The sequence below is a fragment of the Heterodontus francisci genome, chromosome 24, assembly GCF_036365525.1.
Source record: "Heterodontus francisci isolate sHetFra1 chromosome 24, sHetFra1.hap1, whole genome shotgun sequence".
Taxonomy (NCBI): Eukaryota; Metazoa; Chordata; class Chondrichthyes; order Heterodontiformes; family Heterodontidae; genus Heterodontus; species Heterodontus francisci.
Window position 1 is genome coordinate 69,788,660 of NC_090394.1, and position 15,065 is coordinate 69,803,724.

General features: G+C 46.5%; 1 protein-coding gene across 6 annotated transcripts in view; it reads left to right on the top strand.

The window, feature by feature from the left end:
* The window catches only part of caskin1 (CASK interacting protein 1), a 646,418-nt gene that overhangs the window by 370,881 nt on the left and 260,472 nt on the right, over positions 1–15,065 (top strand). For 5 of the 6 annotated variants that reach the window (XM_068056519.1, XM_068056520.1, XM_068056521.1 and 2 more), the window contains exon 2: positions 9,586–9,637. The exons of the other annotated variant lie outside the window; for it this stretch is intronic. In XM_068056519.1, the coding sequence (XP_067912620.1) occupies positions 9,586–9,637 (52 nt within the window). The remainder of the gene's footprint in view (positions 1–9,585; positions 9,638–15,065) is intronic. 6 annotated transcript variants of the gene reach the window in all.

Consider the following 15,065-nt stretch of genomic DNA (forward strand, 5'->3'; position numbering starts at 1 on the left):
CATCATGTAGTGTAAGGGGGAGAAGGGGGTCAACTCTGCATTATGTAGTGTAAGGGGGAGAAGGGGTCAACTCTGCATCATGTAGTGTAAGGGGGAGAAGGGGTCAATTCTGCACTATGTAGTGTAAGGGGGAGAAAGGGTCAACTCTGCATCATGTAGTGTAAGGGGGAGAAGGGGTCAACTCTGCATTATGTAGTGTAAGGGGTAGAAGGGGTCAACTCTGCACTATGTAGTGTAAGGGGGAGAAGGGGTCAACTCTGCATCATGTAGTGTAAGGGGTAGAAGGGGTCAACTCTGCACTATGTAGTGTAAGGGGGAGAAGGGGTCAACTCTGCATCATGTAGTGTATGGGGTAGAAGGGGTCAACTCTGCACTATGTAGTGTAAGGGGGAGAAGGGGTCAACTCTGCATTATGTACTGTATGGGGTAGAAGGGGTCAACTCTGCACTATGTAGTGTAAGGGGGAGAAGGGGTCAACTCTGCATCATGTAGTGTAAGGGGGAGAAGGGGTCAACTCTGCATTATGTAGTGTAAGGGGTAGAAGGGGTCAACTCTGCACTATGTCGTGTAAAAGGTAGAAGGGGTCAACTCTGCACTATGTAGTGTAAGGGGGAGAAAGGGTCAACTCTGCATCATGTAGTGTAATGGGGAGAAGGGGTCAACTCTGCATCATGTAGTGTATGGGGTAGAAGGGGTCAACTCTGCACTATGTAGTGTAAGGGGGAGAAGGGGTCAATTCTGCACTATGTAGTGTAAGGGGGAGAAAGGGTCAACTCTGCATCATGTAGTGTATGGGGTAGAAGGGGTCAACTCTGCACTATGTAGTGTAAGGGGGAGAAGGGGTCAACTCTGCACTATGTAATGCATGTGGGGGAAGGGGTCAACTCTGCATTATGTAGTGTAAGGGGGAGAAGGGGTCAACTCTGCATCATGTAGTGTAAGGGGTAGAAGGGGTCAACTCTGCACTATGTAGTGTAAGGGGGAGAAGGGGTCAACTCTGCATCATGTAGTGTATGGGGTAGAAGGGGTCAACTCTGCACTATGTAGTGTAAGGGGGAGAAGGGGTCAACTCTGCATTATGTACTGTATGGGGTAGAAGGGGTCAACTCTGCACTATGTAGTGTAAGGGGGAGAAGGGGTCAATTCTGCACTATGTAGTGTAAGGGGGAGAAAGGGTCAACTCTGCATCATGTAGTGTAAGGGGGAGAAGGGGTCAACTCTGCATTATGTAGTGTAAGGGGTAGAAGGGGTCAACTCTGCACTATGTAGTGTAAGGGGGAGAAGGGGTCAACTCTGCATCATGTAGTGTAAGGGGTAGAAGGGGTCAACTCTGCACTATGTAGTGTAAGGGGGAGAAGGGGTCAACTCTGCATCATGTAGTGTATGGGGTAGAAGGGGTCAACTCTGCACTATGTAGTGTAAGGGGGAGAAGGGGTCAACTCTGCATTATGTACTGTATGGGGTAGAAGGGGTCAACTCTGCACTATGTAGTGTAAGGGGGCGAAGGGGTCAACTCTGCATCATGTAGTGTAAGGGGGAGAAGGGGTCAACTCTGCATTATGTAGTGTAAGGGGTAGAAGGGGTCAACTCTGCACTATGTCGTGTAAGGGGTAGAAGGGGTCAACTCTGCACTATGTAGTGTAAGGGGGAGAAAGGGTCAACTCTGCATCATGTAGTGTAAGGGGGAGAAGGGGTCAACTCTGCATCATGTAGTGTATGGGGTAGAAGGGGTCAACTCTGCACTATGTAGTGTAAGGGGGAGAAGGGGTCAATTCTGCACTATGTAGTGTAAGGGGGAGAAAGGGTCAACTCTGCATCATGTAGTGTAAGGGGGAGAAGGGGTCAACTCTGCATCATGTAGTGTATGGGGTAGAAGGGGTCAACTCTGCACTATGTAGTGTAAGGGGGAGAAGGGGTCAACTCTGCACTATGTAATGTATGTGGGGGAAGGGGTCAACTCTGCATTATGTAGTGTAAGGGGGAGAAGGGGTCAACTCTGCATCATGTAGTGTAAGGGGTAGAAGGGGTCAACTCTGCACTATGTAGTGTAAGGGGGAGAAGGGGTCAACTCTGCATCATGTAGTGTATGGGGTAGAAGGGGTCAACTCTGCACTATGTAGTGTAAGGGGGAGAAGGGGTCAACTCTGCATTATGTACTGTATGGGGTAGAAGGGGTCAACTCTGCACTATGTAGTGTAAGGGGGAGAAGGGGTCAACTCTGCATCATGTAGTGTAAGGGGGAGAAGGGGTCAACTCTGCATTATGTAGTGTAAGGGGTAGAAGGGGTCAACTCTGCACTATGTCGTGTAAGGGGTAGAAGGGGTCAACTCTGCACTATGTAATGTAAGGGGGAGAAAGGGTCAACTCTGCATCATGTAGTGTATGGGGTAGAAGGGGTCAACTCTGCACTATGTCGTGTATGGGGGAGAAGGGGTCAACTCTGCATTATGTAATGTATGTGGGGGAAGGGGTCAACTCTGCCTTATGTAGTGTATGGGGTAGAAGGGGTCAACTGTCTGTTATGTTGTGCTGTTTGCAGGGCGGGCGGTCTTTTAAAAATGGTGCCAGCACCTGTTCCTTTATCAGGTGATGCCTTGAATGGTGTCGCCGAGGCCGCCCCCACCACATGATTGGGTGGGTAGGGAGGGTGTGTGGTCGCCGTGTATATACTAAGTAGCCATCGGATGCAAGATTGCAGTGGTGGGAGAACAAGATCCAGCCCCTTGTTTGCAAATTGGCATTTCCTACTTTACAATACTTCATTGGCTGTAAAGCGCTTTCGGATGTCCTGACGCGTGAAAGGTGCAATAGGAATGCAAGTTCTTTCTTTCCGTTGATGTTTTTCAGCTGGCGTCCATGGTTCCTAACCTCACCGTTAGATTTGTCAGGACCATGTCATTCAATTGGGCCTGTCGAAAAGGCACGCCCATAGCACATGGTATCTTGATTGCTCTGGAACATCCTGAGGCAATTTTATCTCAGCTTGCAACTCATAAAAAAATTCCACTATTAGAGGTACTAAATGCAGCTTTATTAAATAGAAGCAGAATTGCTATCTTCCTGCCCTTCAAACAGCTGCTGGTTTTGGCCTTTTGCCAAAGCTGTCTCTTAACTTCAGTGAGTTCTGCTTTCCATCTCTCCTCCATCCAATAGCAGAGCTGCCAGCTCTCTGGGGGAGGTGGCAAATATCATCAGCATACTGAGTATATATTAAATGAGAGTAAATATTAGTCCCTTATTTTGCTGCACTGCGGGTTGCATTAACGATGCTCAGTGTGGTTTCTGTAGAGGCAAGATTTATTGTAAATTGTGCCCAAATTAGAAGTAAATAATCAAGAAAGAACTTGCATTTATATAGTGCCTTTCACAAGCTCAGGATGTCCCAAGTGCTTCACAGCCGATGAAGTACCACGTGTTTTGAATCGTAGTCTCTGTTGTAATGTAGGTATTGCAACAACCAACTGTGCACAGCAAGCTCCCACAAACAGCAAATGATCATTTTTGTAACACAGTTGAAATTCAGAGAGCACTTTATTAACGTTATTAGGAAGTGGTGTGCCCGCCCACTCACCTGTAACAAGAAGAAAATCATCGCTGATGAAGCTGAGCCCTGCCCATTCTTATAAGGATAGATAAGCAGAACTGTCTCTCGGCAGCAGAATGCAATTTGCAGTCCGGCCATTCACAATCTGTTGGTGTACCATAACTGCAGTCTGAACGGAACAGAAGCCTCAGAATCACCAGTTGAGCAGTCCACACTCAGTTTTTACATGTCAACAGCTGAAGCCTTAAGCCGCAGATTTGGAACCTTGTTATACCAGGGATTTATCAAAGCCAGTCCGATCAATAGAGTGAGTGATACAGAAGAAATTGTTCTGGGCAGAAGTTCAAATGGTTTCTGACATTTTCTTTTAAATTATTCATTCTCGGGATGTGGGCATCACGGGCAAGGCCAGCATTTATTGACCATCCCTAGTTGTCCTCGAGAAAGTAGTGGTGAGCCACCTTCTTGATCCATTGGTAGTAGTTTTGATACAACTTTGTGTTTTACTAGTCTGCTTCAGAAAGCAATTAAGAGTCAACCACATTGGTGTTGGACTGGAGTCAAATGTAGGCCAGATCAGATAACGATGGCAGGTTTCATTCTGTGAAGTGAACCCGTTGAGTTTTTACAACAATCCCACAGCTTCATGGCCACTTTTACTTTACCAGATTTCACAAAAAAACTAAATTCATATTCTCAACTGCCACAGTGGGATTTGAACTCACATTCTCTGGATTATTATAGCAGAACTTAAAGGTTTATAGTAGCACCTTCGACTAGGTGCTGGATAATGTTCTGTCATGTTTAATAGATGCCAGGTAATTCATTTGGAAAGGAGGGCAGAGTTCTCATTGCTTTTACTGGAATGTGACTGGTGCACTGAGCAGTAGGTATACAAACTATTGCTGTTTCTGGGAGAGAAAATCCAGAGCGACATCAGTCATGATAACACATGATAATGTGTGCAAGCAGTTGTTATAGTGCTTTGCAAACTATTCCAATGCTCCCCTGTCTGGCCTCTCACTCTCCATAAACTCGAGCTCATTCAAAACACGGCTGTCCAGTATTCTAACTCGCACCGAGCTCCGTTTATCCATCGCCCCTGTGCTCGCTGACCAACATTGGCTTCCCGTCCGGAAGCACCTCAATTTTTAAATTCTCAAACTTGTTTACGAAGCCCTCCATGGCCTCGTTCCCTCCCTACCTCTGTAACCTCCTCCAGCCCTGCAACTCTCCAACATCTCTGCGCTCCTCCAATTCTGGCCTCCTGCACACTCCCAATTTCCTTTCTCCAACATTGGCGGCCCTGCATTCAGCTGTCTAGGCCCTATGCTCTGGAATTCCTTTCCTAAACCTCTCTGCCTGTCTTTCCTCCTTTAAGATGCTCTTCAAAACCTTCCTCTTTGACCAAGCTTTTGATCGTCTATAGACCTTATCTCCATATGTGACTCAGTGTCAAAGGTTGTTTGATAATTGCTCCTGCAAAGCACCTTAGGATGTTTTACTATGTTAAAGGCGCCATATAAATGCAAGTTATTGTTGTGGAATGATGTTCTTGCATTGCTTATTGATCAACAGAGGGCAAAAGATTTCCTGATAATTTACAAGGGCACCCCCTCTAAGTGTTAATCTCTTCAATTATAAATTGGCAAAAACATATGCCTCTCTTTATTCAGGTCATATATCTTGCGATTGATTTAATAGAGGCACAGATCAACAGAAAGGAATGGAGCTCAAAGAAAGCCACCTGTATAATGTGATTAGGTTGAGACCATCTGCCCCTGTTTAATGTTCCAATTGCTTTGAAGTTTAAAACTGACCCTATTCTTTGAATTTTCACTGACAAACTTGTTAATCCTGTTCCCTCGAGGTCACCAGTGCCCAGGTACAAATTTCCTCAACTGGCTCCCTCTTTAAAGAGAACGGTCCTTTCTGACTCACTGTGCTCTTAGCACTTTTTGCTGCAGCAGAACAGTATCTGAACAGACTGCAACCTCAGAACATCTCCAGTATTGTTTAGCTATCAACACCTGCAAACATTCATGGCAGACCCAATGCACCTACATTTACACACACACACAATCACATTTCAGCAAATTCAGGCCGAGACATCTAGTGCAGTATTAAAGAAGAGCTGAACTGTTGGAGGTGTCATCTTTCCGATGAGACATTAAACTAAAGCCTCCTTCTGCCCTCTCAGATGGACATAAAGGATCCCACAGCCACTACTTCAAAGAAGAAGAGGGGGAATTCTCCTTGGTGTCCTGGTCAGCATTAACCCCTCAACCAACACCACAAAAAGCAGACTATATGCTCATTAATCTCCTTGTTGTTTGCAACTAATGAAGTATTTTTGATGTGTAGTCACTGTTATAATTCACTTGCAAGGCTTAAAATTTAAGAGTGTTTTTACAAATATACATAAGAACATACGAATTAGGAGCAGGAGTAGGCCGCTCGGCCCCTCAAGCCTGTTCTGCCATTCAATGAGATCATGGCTGATCTGATTGTAACCTCAACTCCACATTCCCACCTGCCCTCAATACCCTTTCACCCCCTTGCTTATCAAGAATCTATCTACCTTTGCCTTAAAAATATTCAAAGGCTCTGCTTCCACTGCCATTTGAGGAAGAGAGTTCCAAAGACTCATGACTTTCTGAGAGAATAAAATTCTCCTCATCTCTGCCTTAACTGGGTGACCCCTTATTTTTAAACAGCGACCCCTAGTTCTAGATTCTCCCACAAGAGGAAACATCCTTTCCACATCCACCCTGTCAAGACCCTCAGAATCTTATCTGTTTCAATCAAGTCACCTTTTACTCTTGTAAACTCCAGCGGATACAAACCTAGCCGGTCCAACCTTTCCTCATAAGACAACTCACCCATTCCAGGTATCAGTCTAGTAAACCTTCTCTGAACTGCTTTCAATGCATTTACATCCTTCCTTAAATAAGGAGACCAATGCTGTACGTAGTACTCCAGATGTGGTCTCACCAATGCTCTGTGTAACCTACCTACCTTTGTATTCAATTCCCCTTGCCAGTTGGGTTCACTAAGTTTCTTTGAAAAGGAAGCCCTGGAATTGTATGCTGCGGCCCTTTAAATTGCTGCAGCTGCACCATAAAATAAAGCATTAGTGTGCATGTGCCCTTGCAGACTTTCCCTTTCCCTTACAGATTTCTGTAAGTTCCACATTTAAATCTGAATGGCTGTGCACATAAAGCCGTTGGACATTCCCCTCCATCCTTGCAAACTATAGCCCCATCTCCAACCTTCCTTGCCTCTTAAAAGTCCTTCCTCTTTGACCCAGATTTTGATTGCATCCCTTATCTCCATATCGCAGTGTCAAATTTTGTTTGATAATCACCCCTGAAAAGTACCTTAGTATGTTTTACTATGCTAAAGGCACTATATAAATGCAAGTTATTATTATTGTCAAATGATGTTCTTGAATCAGCATGTCATCGCCCCCCAAATCCGTGCCCACCTTTCCCAGAACTATATATTTGAATCCCTCCAATCAGGTCTGTGTCCCTGCCACGGTACCAGAACAGCTCTTATCAAATTCATAAATGACGTCCTATGTGACTGTGACAAAGGTAAACCTATCCTGTTCATCCTCCTTGACCTGCCTGTTGCCTTTGACACAGTTGACCATAACAACCTCCTCCAATGCCTCTCTGCTGTCATCCTGTGGTGTGGTACTGCACGCGCCTGCTTCCATTCTTATCTAATCGTAGCCGGAGAATCACCTGCAATAGCTTCTCTTCCCATTCTTGCACTGTTACCTCTGGTGTTGCCGAAGGATCTATCCTTGGCCCCCTCCTGTATCTCATCTCCAGGCTGCCCCTCAGCGACATCATTCAAAAACACCATGTCAGTTTTCACATGTATGCTGATGACACTCAGCTCGACCTCACCATCACTTCTCTCGACTCCTTTACTGCTGCTAAATTATCAGACTACTTGCCTGACATCCAGTACTGGATAGCAGAAATTTCCTCCAATTGAATTTAAGGAAGACTGAAGCCATTGTCTTCGGTCCTCGCTCCAGGTGCTATTCTCTAGCTATTGACTCTCACTCTCCCTGGCAACAGTCTGAGGCTGAACCAGACTGTTCACATCCTTCCTATCATATTTTACTCTGGGAACAGCTTCCAACCACATATCCACGTCATCACAAACCACCTATTTCCACCACAGTAACATCACCTAACTCTGCCTCTGTCTCAGTTCATCTGCTGTTGAAACCCTCATTCATGCCTTCATTACCTCTAGACTTGAGCATTGCAACGCTTTCCTGACTGGCCTCCCACATTCTATCCTTCGTAAACTTGAAGTCATCCAAAACTCTGCTTTCTGTGTCCTAACTTGCACCAAGTCCTCTTCACCCACCATCCCTGTGCTCGCTGACCAACAATGGCTTCTGGTCAAGCAATGCCTCCATTTTAAAATTCTCATCCTTGTTTTCAAATCCCTCCATAGCTTTGCCCCTCCGTATCTCTGTAATCTCCTCCAGCCTCACAACTCTCCGAGATATCTGCACTCCTCTTTTTCTGGCCTCTCGAGCATCCCTTGCTCCACCATGCCTTCAGCTGCTTCGTCCCGAAGCTCTGCAATTCCCTACTTCTCTTGGATCCTCTAAGACGCTCGTTAAAACCTACCTCTTTGACCAAGCTTTGGGTTAGCTTCCCTACTATCTCCATATGTAGCTTGGTGTTGAATTTTGGTTTATAACGCTCCTGTAAGGTACCTTGGGATGCTCTATTACATGAAAGGTGCAATATAAGTACAAGTTATTTTTGGCAGACTTGAGGGCTGAATTAAAGCTTGGCTACCCAACCTGAACCCGATCATACCCGATTACATGTGTCGGGTTCAGGTCAGGTTGGGTGTATATTCAGTGTCCAGCATTCGGGCTTGGGTCTCATTGGGTTCGGGTTGGCTGTGGTCGGGTCGGGCCCTGGTCGGGTTTTAATTTTATACCCGAGCAGGATTTAGGCTGAATTTTATCAACCGTCTAGGGATGGGCAAGGAGTTGAGGGAGGGGTGGGGGGGGGGGCCGCCATAAAATAGCAAGGGAAGACGGGAGCCTCTTCCCGCTGCTACTGCCTGAAAGGGTGGAGAAAGCAAGTTTAATCATAACTTTCAAAAAGCAACTTTCAAAAAGGCCCCATCTGCTCTCTCAGCTAGATTGTTGTAAAAACTCAACAGGTTCACTTTAAGGAATGAATTCTGCCGTCGTTATCTGATCTAGCCTACATGTGACTCCAGTCCAACACCAATGTGGTTGATCCTTAATTGCTTTCTGAAGCAGGCTAGTAAGACACAAAGTTGTCTCAAAACTAATATCAGTGTATCAAGAAGGTGGCTCACCATTACTTTCTCAAGGACAACGAGGGATGGTCAATAAATGCTGGCCTAGCCCGTGATGCCCACATCCCGAGAATGAATAATTTAAAAGAAAATGTCAGAAACCGTTTGAACTTCTGCCCAGAACAATTTCTTCTGTATCACTCACTCTATTGATTGGACTGCTTTGATAAATCCCTGGTATAACAAGGTTCCAAATCTGCAGCTTAAGGCTTCATGTAAAAACTGAATGCGGGCACTCTTTTGCAGAGAAGGGCAGTTATCCCCAATGTCCTGGCCAATATTTATCCCTCAATCAACATCCCAAAAACAGATTTTCTGGCCATTATCGCATTGTTGTTTGTGGGGTCTTGCTGTGCATTTCCTACATCACAACAGCGACTACGCTTCGATAGTATGTCATCGACTGTAAAGCACTATGGAACATCCTGAGGTCATGAAAGGTGCTATAGAAATGCAAGTCTTTCTCTTTTTCTTGGTATGTACTTGAAAAGAGAAGAAATTGCAGGGTGATAAGGAAAGAGTAGGGTAATGGAACTAATTAGATAGCTCTTTCAAAGGGCCGGCACAGGTACGTTGGGCCTAATGGCATCCTGCTGTGCTGGATGGTTCTTATGATGGTTCTGTGTTTGCTCACTTCCAATTTTTCTGTTGTCTTACATTTACAGAGCTGCTAGGATCTGCCAAGAGAGTGAATGTGAACTTTCAAGACCTGGATGGGTAAGTGGATCCATTAGAAAGCATTTCGAAACACTTCAGTCACAAGGCACTGCCATGAATATAATTCTACTTTGTAGCTCAGCCCAGAACTCGTCACAGAACAATTTAGGACAGAGGAATTAGATTTATAGTGTGGTTTTGAAAAGTGAATGTCATATTTAATCTGACACTCAGCATTTTCAACACTACACTGCAGAAACAAGATTATGTCCTGAATTTGTTTCCACAGCATAACATTCACAGGCATATACATAACATCTGTGCATTATTCTGAATGCTAGAAGATTTGCCACAACGATGTATCTGCTTTCCTTTTTTACTGAATAAATAGAACAATGTTGCCTAGTTTAAGGAGTGCTGCAAATTACTTGGTCATGTGAAATAATGGGCTGAACTTTACACCACCCCAAAGAGCGAGATGGTGGCGGGAGGAGTGGGGTATGGCCTAAAATGGAGCAGGGGGGGGGCTCCGGGAGCCCTTCCCAATGTGCTCCCGCCTCCGCTGCCACTTTACGCAGGGCGGCGGTGGCAACATACGACCCGCCCGCCCCAGGCCAATCAAGGCCCTTAAGTGGTCACTTAAATGAGCGTCCTAGACCCAAGAGAAGCCGCCTGACATAAGCAGGCAGCTCTTGAACGAACTGGGAGGGGGGCCTCATGATCGGGCACCCTGTGCCCGACGGAGGGCCGCCCTCGCAACCCCAACCACCCCCAACACACAACATGCACCCCCCACCCCCAACATGCACCCCCCACCCCCATCCCCCTCCCAACCCACCACCCTTGCCTCGCCGGGACCCGACCAATTACCCCCGGCGAGGCAACCAAAACTTACCTGTCTTCCAGGCTACCCGGCATCTTTACGTCTAGCTGGGCTGCAGTCTCGGCAGTGGCCACTGCTCCCAGTGGCGCTGCTGGGTGTAGGAGCTGCCGGCGCGCTGATTGGCCGTCAGCTCCATTAGGCGGGACTTCCTACCTCAAGTAGGTGGAAATCCCACCTCAGAACAATTGAAGCCCAGAGACGCTCAAAATACGGGTCTGATCCCCAGGTGAGGCGGAAGCGGGTTTGCCATCGACATTTCAGTCGGTGGCCGGCTCCCGTCCGCCAAGGGCGGCACAGTGGCGCAGTGGTTAGCACTGCAGCCTCACAGCTCCAGGGACCCGGGTTCGATTCCGGGTACTGCCTGTGTGGAGTTTGCAAGTTCTCCCTGGGTCTGCGTGGGTTTTCTCCGGGTGCTCTGGTTTCCTCCCACAAGCCAAAAGACTTGCAGGTTGATAGGTAAATTGGCCATTATAAATTGTCACTAGTATAGGTAGGTGGTAGGGAAATATAGGGACAGGTGGTGATGTTTGGTAGGAATATGGAATTAGTGTAGGATTAGTATAAATGGGTGGTTGATGTTCGGCACAGACTCGGTGGGCCGAAGGGCCTGTTTCAGTGCTGTATCTCCAATCTAAAAATATGGTTAAATCCCAGCCAATATTACGTTTAGTGCTTTAGAACTTTTACCTTTCATATACTGTTTTTGTACGGGACATTGTAGGGCGAGGTAATGTAATGAGAACCGGTTGCTCACAAATTTGTGGAACGCAACCTTTAGGCGTCCTGGAGAGCAGCCTGGAACAGATGTTAAGCTCCTTGTGAATGTTAATTCGTGGCCTAACACCTTTTGAATGAGCCCTGTGTAATATTTGTTACCTGTCCCATTCAGGATTCTTCAATGGCCCCAGTGGCCGCCAACTATAGGTAAGGAAGAGGCGTGCCCCTCACCCTCAACTCCACAGCAATCACAATCGCCCTTCCTCCAATCCCACACCCGATTGCATCTCCCCCCCCACTCCCCTCCCCCACAACACCTTCCCCACTTCCCTCCTGAAGCTATCCCAAGGGCTGCTGCTGGTGAGGCCCAAGATGCTATTTTCTCCTGGGGCAAGCTGCCCATAGAGGCTCAACTGGAGCCCTGAGCTCAGTCCAAATTTGCAGATGAAGCCTGAGGACCAATTTCTGGTGCTCCTTGGGCCTGTTGCTTTCGGGGCCCCAGATGAAAGTCTAGCCTTTGGTGGCATGAAATTTTGATGTTAGTGCATAGGTGAAGCTGGGATTATGGGATGCCTTAGGCAAGCAGGGTAAGACATCGATTAATGTGGCTTGTAGCTTTTCTTGATTTATGGGCCTGAAATAGAGTGTTGTCTCTTTGACCTTCCTTTCAATGGTTTAATAGAAAGGGAGGTCAATGATTCAGTGGAGATCATGGGCGGAATCTTCCCAGCCTCAGGGATGCGGCTTTGGAGGGAATCGGCAACCCACTCCACGGAGGTGGGCAGTCAATTAGGCCAATTAAGGTCCCACTTAGGGGCTGCTTTCTGAGCCCACCAGCATCTTCCCGGCGTCAGGCTGGCTCCCCACTGAGATTAGAGCCTGGCAGCTACTTGGAGGAGGCCTCCCAGCGGAAAGCCAGGGGATCTTCGGGGCCTCTTCTCAAAGACACAGTGAAGGAGGTGCAAGGTTGAAAAGGCCACAGCCACAATCAGTCCTGTGGAAGGGTTTCCCCTCCACATTGACAGCCCTAACAGCTGTGGGCTTTCTTCATTTTTAAATCCTCTGCGGTCATCAGAAAGCACCTCGCGCTTCCCTTTCTGCCTTAGCAGTGCCACCTCTCCCGGTGAGGCTGCCAGCCATCCAGTGCTGTGGCCCCTCTAATTGTGCCTCCCGCATCGCTGTTCCGCCCACTGTCCTTATCTGGACAGTGAACACGGAGGCGGCTGTTAATTGGCCAGCTCCTGTAAGAGCGTGCTGGGGGTGGGGGGAGTGGGGTGTGGACTTCAGACACCAGTGGGGTCAGGATGCGGAAATGGTCCTGACATCGGGTTTCCCGATGCCCGCAGGAAAATTCAGCCCCAAGTTCCATATGAGAGGGCAATCGACTTCCTATCTCATTTACAAAGGGCAATTGAGATTACATCTTATGGCAAGGTCAAAGGACCCCACCTCTGACAGAGGGACAATAACGGTCAGATTCCATAACAAAAAGGGCAGTGCGGATTCCGTCTCAGGATAGAAGTCAATCGAGCTCCAATCAAGGCCGACTGTACATAGATGAGGGAATGGATCTAAACTCTAGTGGACTGAGTGTGTGACCTGTTGAAGGTCCACAGATAAGAGAACAGTGCAGCATTTATGAATATATTGCAATCATACCTCATTAAAGCAAATTAGGAGTGATTTTAACTCTGCCCGGCCTGGGCAGTTAAAGTTACTCATGGGAATTACATGCCAAGATCCCGCTGTCTTCCTGCGACCTTGATCTTAACCTGTTCTTGTGAGCAGGTGAGAGGGATCGATGCCAGGGTCCTTCTTTAAATATGCAGATCGTGTTCCTATGATGCTCTCGAGGCCATTTAAAGGGGATAAAAATCAGCCAACCCATTTTGGGAGGAAAAAGAAACAAGTAGTGGGACTGCACACTCAATGAAAAGATGCTTACGGTGCGTGGGTGAGCCCAGATATTTGGTGGTTATAACATACGACTTCCGAAACTGGAAACACAGGAAGAAAAATCGGTTAAAACAAACCCAAATTACCAGCCATCTGGTGAAAACCCGAGTATACCCGTTGCTACAAAACCATCAATTAAATCAGTTACTGATAATGCTAGTTAAATAGCTGCTTCTCAGGGAAGTTCATCTTGGCAAGGCTACATTGCTTCAGCTGCTGTCAACCATTACAGAATGGCAGTGATGAATGAATCTGCTGCCAGGCTTCCTACCAGCTGTAATGTTGAGCACATGTTCTTTGTGTGTGACAGAAATACAATACTGCCTGACACAAAAGGCAAAACGTACCTCCCCGAATCGAAGTAGCATCTAACGTCATTCGTTTGAAGTGAGTTATGTTACTTGGTGTTTCATGCTTATTGCCCTGTTAATATACTGCTGCACAATATCATAATTTAGGAAGCATGAATATTTTAATCGTAATGGAATGATTCTGTCACATTGATCTCAGTGAACAGGCAAAGTTCAATGTGCCTTCATTAGCCTGTTCACTTGGCCTTAAATAAATATTACCAGGCAACAGCCACTGGGCCTTTCGCTTGCGTCTCCATGGAAACACAGGTGTCTGCTTGCTATTATTATCTAAAATAAATTGTGCCCATTAGTTCTCACAAAAAGTCCTATGCAGTTATAAAAGAAGACAATACCTTTGCAGTTAAAATGCTTCCAGTTATGTATTTACATTTAAATTTTCTATTTGACGTCAAGATGTCCCACCATGTGCCTGCATGTAGCAAAGGTATAATTTTAATGGGTGTGTTGTATTAGAATAGATGATTGCCCCTCGGTGAGCTACTCTCGCAGTCAGTAATGACTCCAGTGCCTGGAGGAATAATGTCAGTGTTGTTTTCAGTGATGTTGGTTTGGGCTGTTTCATTACCATGCCTGCATTGTTGAAAAAGAAGAAACCTGTGTTTACATCGCACCTTTTATGACCCCAGGATGTCCCAAAGGGCTTCACAATCAATGAAGTACTTTTGAAGTGTCATCACTGTTGTAACGTAGCAAATGCAGCAGCCAATCCTACGTTACAACAGTAACACTTCAAAAGTATTTCAATAGCTGTAAAGCACTTTGAGATGTCCTGTGGTCATGAAAGGCGCTATATAAATGCAAGTCTCTTGCACACTGCAAGCTCCCCCAAACAGCAATGACACAAGTCTTCCTTGAATAGTGCCATGGGATCTCTTACGTTCACCTGAGAGGGCAGACGGGGCCTTGGTTTAGCATTCCAAAGACAGCATCTCCAACACTGCAGCACCCCCTCAGTACTTGCATTCATTTAATGCCTCCAACAAGCAGGCCAAGGCGCCTACTCAGATAATAATGGACACCAAGCTAAAGAAGGAGATATTGGGAGGAGCGACTTGCTGGGCACAGATGCATCAGTCTAGAGTTTTGTGCTCAGGCCTCTGGAGTGGGACTTGAGCCCACAATCTTCTGACTCAGAGGTCAGAGTGCTACCCACTGAGTCACAGTGGCATGATTGGGTTGTCTGATGGTGCAATTTCTGAAGTAGTTGGTGCTCTCTGTAAAATATTACGGTTTGGGCCTCAAGCTTGCCTGGGCTGATGTTTGGATCTCTGATGGGTTGCTGAGCTCTCTGGTGGGCTGCTGACATTTTGTAATGATTGATTTGCCATTAACTCCTGGACAAATTTCAATTTACCACACGCTGGAGAGCTGTAAAAATATTTGGAAGAGTGAACGGTCAGCAGTAATTAATAGGTGTGTAAACAGTCATAGACTCCTTTGGGGCCAATAGCACCTCTTGTATTTACTGCTCCAGAATTTCATCTTGTGCCCTACTCCATCTGTCATTCACCTTCCTTGTGTATGTTATGCACAGGGAGCAATATTACCTTGCTGATAA